Source organism: Acanthisitta chloris, unplaced genomic scaffold (assembly GCF_000695815.1).
Source record: "Acanthisitta chloris isolate BGI_N310 unplaced genomic scaffold, ASM69581v1 scaffold32755, whole genome shotgun sequence".
NCBI lineage: Eukaryota > Metazoa > Chordata > Aves > Passeriformes > Acanthisittidae > Acanthisitta > Acanthisitta chloris.
Window position 1 is genome coordinate 6507 of NW_008676018.1, and position 11276 is coordinate 17782.

General features: G+C 39.5%; 1 protein-coding gene across 1 annotated transcript in view; it reads left to right on the forward strand.

Moving 5' to 3' along the window:
• The window catches only part of ATG4C (autophagy related 4C, cysteine peptidase), a 19473-nt gene that overhangs the window by 3737 nt on the left and 4460 nt on the right, over positions 1 to 11276 (forward strand). Inside the window, exons 4-8 of the mRNA XM_009075963.1 lie at positions 1301 to 1631; positions 3472 to 3542; positions 4891 to 5027; positions 8083 to 8161; positions 8830 to 8906. Coding sequence (XP_009074211.1) covers positions 1301 to 1631; positions 3472 to 3542; positions 4891 to 5027; positions 8083 to 8161; positions 8830 to 8906 — 695 coding nt within the window. The remainder of the gene's footprint in view (positions 1 to 1300; positions 1632 to 3471; positions 3543 to 4890; positions 5028 to 8082; positions 8162 to 8829; positions 8907 to 11276) is intronic.

Below are 11276 nucleotides of genomic sequence, written 5' to 3' on the forward strand. Positions count from 1 at the left end.
ACAAACAAAACAGCCCCAGGTTCCTGTCTTTATGATCCATGGTGCCAAAGAATTTCTTGCCTGTCCCCCATGCATCCTCATTTGGAAGGTGATGGGCTGATTCCAGAGTGCTAGTGATCCTGTGGCAATCCACATGCACAGGAAAACAGGGTATGGATGGTCTTTCTGGAGTACTTTGCTTCTCACCTGCTCTTCTGACAGCTGGTGAATTATCTTTTGAAAAGCCCTTTATGAGTTCTGGGCAGCTCTGCAAACATATTTAAGTGTTTGCACGAAGTTTTTCATGGCTGTTTACCCTTTTCCCAGAGATATTTTCATTCTAGTTTAATGGTGATGTTTCTGTTACAAAGCAAAACTTCGCTGCAGCTCCTAGCTGGGAAACTTGCATTTACACTGTGCTGTGGAGTGTTCCAGATATTGCTGAGTGATGTGGTGAATGAGGTTTTGCTTTCAATGTTAAGGCACTGAGTTTTAGTTTGAGATGCTTGTGAGACACTGACTGGAATGTGAAGGTGACAATACACGAACAGCAAGGACTGTGAGGATCTTACTCTGAGCTTACACATGCACCTGCCTGGGTTTGTGTTACAAGTAGTTGTTAGAGCTTGTGGAAGAGAATTCGTCATGTGGCTGTTCCCTAGTTGTGCTGAATCCCCGTTCTGCTGTAGGAGGAATGCTGTGTAGGATGCATCCTTGGAGAAACCTTCAGCTAGAAATGCAGGCTCTACATACTGTGCTGAATGATCTTTAAACCAGTTTGTCTTGTAACCTAAAGAATCCATGAATTTAGTGAATAAGGAAATCTTGTCTATTTTTCTGCTGATCTGCTTTGACATTTTGCCAGGAAGAGGTGTTTTTTACATGAATAATTCCCTAGGTTTGCTTAGTTTTTTAATAACAGATAAATGAGAATTAAAAACAGCTTATGAAACTTCTTATTTGACATGAATAAAACTATTTTGGGCAGTACTGAATCATTAAGGTTCATGATTTTAGTATGTAAGAGAGTTCTTGTCATGAGGTATCTCTTGTTTATTTAACTGATGGGGATGGTGGAGTCTGACTTCTAGATCAGATAACAAAAATCCCTAACAACTGTGGCACTTTATTTCATCTGTCATTCAGCAGAAACTCAAAGCAAATCCTGCTTTACAGGAATTCTGTGTTTACACTTTAACAGTGACATTTGCATGTAAAATACATATTATTGCTTTAAGGCACTTGGGGGACAAAGGGAAATGCTGTTTAAGATTCTAAAAAGTTAATATTTAAGCCTAATAAGCATGTTAATTTTTAACAGCCTGGGTCTGGCCAGAGGCATTGGACATGGACGGCTCCGACTCGGAGTCGTGGACGTCCCACACGGTGAGGAAGCTCACAGCATCCTTCGAGGCATCGCTCACCGCAGAGAGGGACCCCAAGATCCTCTCACATCCACGGAGAGCCACACCGAGGAGAAACTGTGATGTCAGTGAGATGAGGAATGAGGTCTACCACAGAAAAATCATCTCCTGGTTTGGGGACTCTCCACTGGCAGCTTTTGGCTTACATCAGCTCATAGAGCACGGAAAGAAGTCTGGGAAGATGGCAGGGGATTGGTATGGGCCTGCCGTTGTCGCACACATTTTGAGGTAACGTGTCTTGTTTTACCCCGAAACATTTCAAACTGTCCTGAGATTACCTCAGCATCAAACTGTGCATTACTGGCTTTGTAAAACCTCCTTATCGGTAGCAATTCCAGGAGGCAGGAAGGGAACTAGCTGTAGGCACCGGAGCTGAACACTGAGCTTTTGTCAATCTTATTCCAGGAATAAAGACAACATTCCAGATTTCCTGCAGTAGAATCCCAAGGATCTCTCTCAGACCTTTTAAGCAGAGCTGCATTTAATGAAATGTTCTAAAAACTAACCACTCTTTCAACCTTGGAACATGCATAACATTAGGGAGTTTTTTTTCCTTCCCCTGTAACCTGGGGGCTGTAATGTACTGATAGTGTAATGAAATGTCAGAGCTAAAATTGATGTTTTCAGCATTTCTTTGCACACATCAAATTCTTGGGAAACTGTAAATGTATGGGACTATTAATACTATAATTATATCCCAGTAAAAGTAAAGGGTCTGTGACATTCAGCGTGGTTAGAAAAAAATCTAAAGTCAAATTTCTCCATACTGTGTCTTTATGTGCCTTTTCTTGGAGCATTTTGGGGATGGGGGGTTATAGTCTTATATGCTTATTTTCTTAGTGGATTCCAGTTTACCTATAAACTGAACCACTAATAAGTAATTTATGCAGCCAAAGTTCATGTATTTCTATAGATATGAACAGAAGAATTTGATATTGAGTGTAAGAGTGTACTAACCTGAAGTGCAGCTGTACTGAAATAATGAGGTGTACATCCAGGGAGGTAGGACTTCAGCATTATTAATGTGAATTATTCTGCTTTTTCCTGATGCTGGAAGCTGTCAGAATTCTTTTTGCTTCCCTTAAATTCCGTATTAAATTCCTGTTTCCCTCATGGCATCAGAGGAGGATTTGGTACAGACATCACAACCCCAGTGGTGATTTCCAGCCCTGCAAAGGTTTCCTTTCCTAGTTCTCTTTCTCTCACAGCAGCACTAACAATGTACAGCTCCCTCATAACTTGGGAATGACTGTGTTAAATGATTCCTCAAAATCTAGTGGGAAATAAAGGGATAGTGACCATTTAATGCAAGTATGTGGTGAAGTCAAAGGCTAATCTTCTGCTTTGAGCAGTTTAATTTCTTTACAGATGTTGTCCTTGATTGATGACCATGTTTCTGACTACTGACTTGTATTTTCTTTCTAGTTTTTAGGTCCATTACTCTTTTTTTTTTGAGGGGAGCCTAATATTCTAATGATATTTTTGGAAGTTTTGGTGAAACTTTACAGCTTTTTATGTCTAGTCTTTATCTCCATAGACACCAGGTGCTAATTTTTGGCTGGTTATGTGAGCTGAGGTCAAATAAAGAGATCTGTTGAGTTGAAAATAATAGTTTCATCAGCGAACTTAGCCTTTAGCATCAATATACGTGACAGGAAATTGTTATAAACAGAAAAAAGGGCAGGGGGGGTTGGGACTAGATGATCTGTAAGGCCCATTCCAAACTCTAAAATTATGTGATTCTATGAATATGAATTTCATTGTGCGTTAATGTGGGGTTTGGCACTGGTTTTTGTGGGTTTAATTGTTCCTTCTAAATAGCTTGACATTGGCATCTTTGCTTGGGTAAATATGTTGTCATGTACACTGGAACTTGGGGTCCAGTGTCTAAAAACAAAAAAAAGCACTCCCAGGCCCTCCACCCGTATTTGTCAGGAGGGGAAGGTGTTTTAAATTAAACAAAACAAAACACCCTGTAACAATTAAAACTCGAATACTTTATGTTTATTTACTGTTAATATTTTTTTAAAATGAGTGGTGAGTTCAACAGTTTTGTGTTTGTACTCAGAAAAGCTGTGGAAGAAGCAAGAGACCCTGAGCTGCAAGGAGTAACAGTCTATGTTGCTCAGGACTGCACAGGTAAATGTTGTGATTTTTGCAAACATTTTAGATGCTTTCAATGCCTTTCACTAAGCATTTGCAACAGAACTCTAAAGGAAAAAAGTAAACTGAAAATGGACCCACAAAACTGAGGTTATATGCAGACAACAGGATTCTTGATACATGCAGATTCCCTTTGTACATTGCTCGTTTGATATTTTACAGTGGAAGACAGTGGAATTCCAAATCCAGCAAGATAACTTTTCCTTACAATCTGCCTTACAATTCTTATTTTGGAGTCAGTTAATAATCTATTTTGTATTTGCTTCAGTGTTGTTTTAGCAAGAAGCTAATAAGAATTTCTCTATCTCACTAAAAATCAACCCTGAAAACCAATGAAGTGAAAAATACTTCAGTTAGATTTGTTGGTTACACTTGATTTGTCTTTTGCATCACTTTACTTATTTTTCTAGTGGAAAAAGCGATTGCCTGAGTCTTAGAGTAGCAGGAGGTAATTTTTGGGATGTGAGCAGCATGGTGAAGCCAAGGCCATTGTCACCTTTCTGCTGCTCCAAGCTGGCACTGCAAATAATCTCTAACAGGCAGAGCAGCTTAGAGCTCAGAGTGCTCAGGAGCAGAACATGATAACAAGATAAACCTCACATTAATGACTGTGTTCTTTCAAATCCAAGCACAGTGTGTTCCTCCAGGATCCACATTCAGCTGCCAGGAGTTTATTTATGTCATAACTGAGCTTGGGATTGGGCAGGCAGGACCCACATCCCTGGGGATCAATCAGACTGGTTTTAGAGAGGCACTGGTTAATCAAACCAGTTTCACCTGACTTAAAATGACACTGAAACTTTAGTTTTGCAATTTTTTGTTCTCAGATGATTCTTGTATCTCTCTCAGTTTGGAGGGAGTAAGCACTAACACCACATTAAGCTTTTCCCCTCATTTTCAATGACTTTTGTGTTAACTTTAGACAGTGAACCTGAGCATGGACTAAAAGCAATTATGGCCTTTATTCCTTTAAAGGAGCAGATGTCTTTCAGTTGTAGTCTTTCAAATTGTAATTATTCCTTTCAGAAGTTTATATGAAGTGAATAAATATTTATTGGCTTTCTCCTAACCTACCCCTCCTGCATTTCTTTGGTGATGTAACTTATATCAGCAGTAGCAGCAATTACCGTTCTGCAAAATATTGCTGAAAATGAGGAGGCACAAGACAGTTTTTGATCAGACACCCAGGAGTTGTATTTCAGGAAGGTTTGGAAGTGCTGCAGCTTTAGTTTGTCAGGCTAAGTGGTGCCATGTTGTAGGTGTGTCTCTGTCAAAGCTAGAGGTTATGTTTTACATCTGAGTATTTCTCTGTGTCTCCTTTCAGTCTACAGCTCAGATGTTATTGACAGACAGTGTTCCTTCATGGATTCTGGAAAAGCAGACACAAAAGCTGTAATTATATTAGTTCCTGTGAGACTTGGTGGAGAGAGAACAAACACCGACTACTTGGAGTTTGTAAAGGTATGAAATGAGATTTCAATCATTTTTCAAAGAGTAGCACAAGGGGATAGGAAAAGTGACTTCATGATGGTAATCTTCTCCCCATTAAATGTGTGGTGTGGATTTTACAGTTGAAGGTTGTAAAGTTTGACTTTACAGATTTTAAATTTCCCTATTACAAGATCAGACATAATTGCAGAGCACATGATGTCCCTTGGTGAAGCAGTGATAACTGTCCTGCTCCTCCAGCAGCTACCTGAGAAGGCATTAATGCAGTGGCTCAAATTACAAATGGTAATTTAATATAGCACAACTCTAATAGCATATGTAACTAAGGACCAGGCAGTGTTTTAAAATATAAATATACTCAGTTCCTCGTTCTGTGTCTTATTTGTTTAAATGTCAAATGCTTAAGGTTGTTCTTTGTCTGTTCTTCCCATTTTGTTTTGTCTTTTTCTTCCCGTTAAGAGAGGGGATGGAATTATTTGCTATCTTTAGTCACTACTTCAGGTGTTTTTTTCTATCTGAGTGAGCATTTCTGAGGACAATGATGCAGTTACCACAAATAAAAAGGAGCTGGGAAAAAGTAAAACTGAAGGAGAAAGCAGAGTGGAGGAAGGTCTGTGCTGTCCTTTCTGCAGCAGAGGTTCTGCAGTGGTGCTGACACCTGAAGATGAGCTGTAATCCTGCCTCTTGCTTCTCTTAGGGGAGAGCTTGTCCTCTTATCCTTTGTTTGCCTTTCCATGCTGTTCTTTATCTGACTTCAAATTCTCATTTCCATTTTAAAAACACTGCAATGAAGTAGCATGAACAAAAGCTGAGAGTCTGTGGCATCCTTTTATTTGTGACTGTCTCTTTGCTGTATAATTTCAGGACAGCATTTGGTTTTTACTGGCATGGGAAAAGACTAGTGAAGCTTTGATGAACTTGAATTGTTTTTCTTTCCTTGTGTTTTCAGACAGTTGGGTTTGGAAAAGCGTTAGTTTTTTTAGCCAGTGCAGCTGACTTCGCCCTGTGATTCCTACTGCTCACTTCCCAAGCCTTTTCCTGCCTTTCCAGCCTACTGGAGGCTGTGATAAGAGGGATTTCAATTGCGTGTATTAGTCACTTCAGGCTCTGCCTTGACTGCTCCCAAGAAGTGACTACATTTCTTGGGATCTGCATTTAAGTTAAAAATGCAGATTTTAGAGCGGAGTACAAGAGGTAATTTCTACAAAGGATTTTATATTAATGGATGAAAATGGATAAATTTTTTATCATTCACTTTTACAAGAAGCTTCCCATAGATTAAGCAGTTATCCATTACTCTGGGGAGCTTTGCTCCCTTTCTGGTCCACTGGCAGAGGATGTGTCCTCCTTGGCTGTGTCAGCCTTGGTTTTCTAGGAAAACCTAGTCATTCATATTTTAAAGAAGTTTTCTGAGAAAACCTTCTCATTCATATTTTAAATGAGCAGCACTTTCTTAACCCATATAAACCATGTTGAAGTTGACTCTGTAGCATCTCAGCTGAGGTTTTTAAGTTACTGTATCTCGTCTAAGCAGGGAAAATTCTGTCTCAAGAAGCTTTGGTCTCAGTATAATATCAATCTTTTTGTTGAGAGAAATTTTCTCTACTTACACAGTGATAATACAATGGTTTTACTTTGGATGGTGAATCTCTTAGAGGAGAGGACTGAGATGTGTCCTCCAGGTAATGGAGATCAACCTGTGCCTCAACTGTTAGTTTTCTGGATTTCTATCCCAGTTTGGGCCAGTATCCAAGTTTTTGGACCCAACACTTGCCCAGTGCCACAAGAAACCCACTGTGATTTATGGACACTTAAAGGCTCTTCAGTTTTCAGTATATTTAATGGTCATGTGCTTAATTGACTTTCCTAAGTGCTCAGTGTTGGCAAAATGCAGCTCCTACTGAAGTTGGTGGGATAACTGATGGAAAATGTGGGATAAGTGATGGAGGAGAGTGCTAAGCCAAGACTGGAGATTCCTGTTACGGAGCAGAATCTCATGAAAGCAAGAAGAGTAGGAATATTTGAAGGGAGAGGGAGAAAAGTCCTCCACGCCTTCTTCCATGCCTTGTGATAAGAGGAATGTCTACGGATGTTTTCCCTGGTGTCTGTTGGCCGTGTCTGCATCCAGAGCTTGTGGGGATAGAGGAATTTCAGGCAGTTAAACTGCTGAAATGTTCTCCCCTTAGCAAAACATTCTGTCTGCAGGTGAATCCTTGTCCCCAGCACTAGAAGGTATATCCATAAAATCAAGGTTTTATTAAGTAATAAGTCTGCTCAGTTGATCCCAGCCCTTTTCAGCCTGGATGAGAAGAAATACACTGGCATGACCATAGCCCACAGCTGATAACCCAACTCTGTGTCCTCAGTGGCTCCTGGTTTTGCCGTGGAGAAGTCCATTCCTTTCTTTCCAACTCCAGACTAAAGTGATTCCTGTGTTTCACCCTATGTCCCTCTTAAACCTGGTGCATTTGTACTGTCCCTTTCTTAGAGTTGCTGTACACTAATGGTTCTGATTCCTCTGCCCTCACAGGCAGCATCCAGTGAGATTTCTGTGTTCTGTCTGCTGTGTGTTTGTCTCTCCTCCCTGGATTTTGGGCAGCTGTTTTAGAGCTGGATCTTGTAATTAGTCTTGCTTCAAGTGGCATTTCTCCCCAGGATGTAAAAGCTGATGCTCTGGCCACACTTGTCCATTTGAATGCAAAAAGAAGAGAGTCCCCATGTCCACAGAGTGAAAATGTGTGTGAAAGCTGTAAAGCTCAATACTTTGATATATTTTGACTAATCACCTTGTTCTCAATGTGTATGAGACGATGCTGTGTCTCCTTCCCCAGAATAATGGTGCCCATTCCCTCAATGTGTTGGAATCTCATGGAAGGGGAGGAATTTCTCTGGAATATCTGGTGGTGTGTTTTCACTTGGGTCAAGCCCCAGAAAGTCTGGGGCTTGAAGCCTTTAAAAGCACCTCCAAAAAACCCTATTTGCCTAAAATATCAAAGAGAAAATATTTTAATTCAGCCTAATACTTACTTTGCTAACACTACCCTGATTATTTCGTGTTCTTTTGTAGGGAATTTTAAGCCTGGAGTATTGTGTTGGAATTATTGGTGGCAAACCCAAGCAGTCATATTACTTTGCTGGATTCCAAGGTTAGTGTTTTAATGTGTTATGTCTCTTCAATGTTTTTTTTCTCTCAGAGTTAGAAAGTTAATATTGAACCAGTGGGAAAAAGCATGATTAAAATAGCAAAATGAGTACCTTATTAATTCATCATATCTTCCCAAGTCCAGCCATTTGTCATTTACCCCATGGAGTAATTGGATTCTGTAAAATGTACATTTAGTTTCCCTTGTTGCATAAACAAGGCATAATTTATCTGTTTCACCAAACTTGAGGAGCATTTGCTGTTCCTGCCTGGCAGTTCTTATTTAGGTATTTACTTTTTCCCTGTTTAAGTGGTGTTAGTTGATGCTTAAATGACAAGCAATATATTTTCCCTGTCAGGATGAAGCAGTGTGATACATTTTTCATATGCAAACCCCAGAATATAATTGTGTGTTTGTAAAAGTAATTTTAGCACCAAAAATTAAATGACAGTTTCATCACTTTATAAAAATTCTGCTTATACAAGCAGATTTGATTATGCAAAAGTTAATCTGTCCTGCAAAAACCTCTGCTCCAGTCAATGAGTATCAGCCTGGCAAGCAGTTACTCCCTGGCTTTTTTTTTTCCAGCTGTTCTGCATAGAAATTGGATTGTAAGCAGTGTAATAATAAGGTGTTTTTTGAATTACTTGTCTTCTGTTTTGTCCTTGTAGATGACAGTTTGATTTACATGGATCCTCATTACTGCCAATCTTTTGTAGATGTCAGCATAAAGGATTTCCCTCTTGAGGTAATGTGGATATAGACCTGGCACTGTTTTCTTCCCATATGAATCAAACACTAATTATTTAGAGATGTTCTAGCTAGCTGCAGCTTTATGGTTTTACAGTTACATGTTATTTATCAATGTCCTGCCCTGCTTTATAGGCCTATAATCAACAGAAATGACCAGAGGTTAAATCTCAATATGGGGTTTAATTTTTACTTCATTAATCTTCATCTGTTTTGTTTTTAATGATCAGAAAACATCAAAAAAATAGATGATCACTTCATTTAAGCAATTTTCCTTCAAGGAAAAGAGATAATATTTGTAGGTCTTAAACCTGTTTGGATTTGGCTTTGTTAGTTTGTCTTTTTGGTCATTTTATGTTGTTTTAAATTCAAATTGCAGTCAACATGATAGAGAGAATTCCTGTGGTATTCAATAGGAGGAGCCTGGAAATAGATAGAGCTAAAGGAGAATAAACAGAGCTAAAGGAGGTTATTAGAGAACTCAACTTACAAGTTCCTTGGGAGAACATACTCAGGGGCAGAGTCAGTGTTCAGTAGCCACAATACTCACAGTAGAAGTCCTCAGTGCCATCCACAGAGACTCTCCGTGCTCTTGTGTCCAACTTCTACATGAACTTCCAGCCGCTCTTGGAAACACTCTGTGGGTGCAGCCACTGCCAGAGCTGGTTACCAGTAATTTCCCAGCCATGGTGTTCTGGGAAGTTAAACACCCCTAAATGGGGAAACACAACTTCAGGATCAACATAGTATTACAATAAGAAAGAGGAATATGAATATATGGTGCATGTGCTTGAAAGTTGATCACAATACCTTAACCAAAATACCATCAAATAGTATTTAGGAGCAGTTCTTTATATATGTATCTATATCTCAAAGGACTTACACAGGCCTAATGTCAGGTCCTAGAGCTGACTTCAAACAAACACTATATAATCTCCCATTATTTATGATTAAAAATACGCTTAAATTAGTGTGACATATAATATAGAGTTATATTATTCTCTATTATACTCTTGTATGGAAAATGAGAAGGTTCTGAATTAACCAAAAGGACACAGCAGCAAAATGTATCAGAAACTATCCTAGCCAGAAAGTTCGTTATATTTAGAGCACGAAGAATCAAGAGTTGAAGTGACTTCCTTAAGGTCACGCTGTAGCACAGTGGCCAAACTACAAAAAATACACATCTCTTGTTGCTGTTCCCATGGCTCATCCTCCAGCTTGTGCAGCAAACTGGCATTGATAGAAATTTCCCAAAAATAACAAGGATTTAAACAGTACTTTGAAGGTGTGTGAGCTGCCAGCTTGGCCTGATCACATCCTAATGCTTTCCTGCAGAGGGGAAATAGATTGCAATTTAATGCTTAGTGCATTTAATAGTATTATATCTTTGTCTAGAAATGTCAAAAGTAAACAGAAATTGCTTTCTTAGTGTGGATAGTTGCTTGTTAGATTTATCTGTGGGGAGTATTTTCAAAATTGACAAATTGTCCAGAATAAGCTGGAAATCAATCCACTCTGGATTGGCTTCCAGCATCCATTTGTTTGGAGGAGTGGGGAAAAAAAAAGCTTCCCCACTTCTCTTTGTTTTGCAGTGATTTGTGTAGCATTAAACCTCCTGCCCTGACAGTGCAGCATGACTGGAGGGGCCGTTGTGCCTGGAATGGGCTGTGTAAGGCATTCAAATTTAGGCATTTGGTGACTCAGGAATTAATATCCAAAATACAATTTATAGATATAAAATTTGAACAGTGAGGACAAAATACAGCGACTTAAATCAATCTTGTAGCAATAGTACTAATCATCTTGGCTTGTGTTTTTTTTAGCAAAGGTTTAACAGAAATACCTTTTAGGTTTATAATCACAAGGAAAGAACAATATATTGTGGAAATAATACTAATGTAAATAAACTGCTACAGGGATGGATACATTTGGATTCAGTAGCCAGTTTGTCTGCTGTAGGTTGGCTTTTCTGCTTGGCGAAAAAAAGGGATAGAAGGAGTTTCTAATATACAACATGATGTTGGCTGTCAGGGGTTGCTGGTGCTGGAGCCAGATGAGATTGTGGCAGTTGTTAGTTCTACTTTAGAGAGGGAACACAGTAGTGGTGGTAAGAGATTCCTTTAGAGAGAGGTAAGAGATCTCCTGCCTTGCTCTGTCCTGGTGCTGCTGGTGTGTTGGGAAGCTGTCCCAGCCCTGTGCTGTGCACAGCTTCCATGGGAATGTGAAGGGAAACAGCACAGAATCTTTCCTGGAGAATACTGGTCACCAGGGAAGTTCCTGAAAACCAGGATCTGTATTTGAGCCCAGCAGGATCACTGGAGCAGTGGAGCTGCGGTGTGTTCTGTGTTGTTAGGGAGCAGCTGGA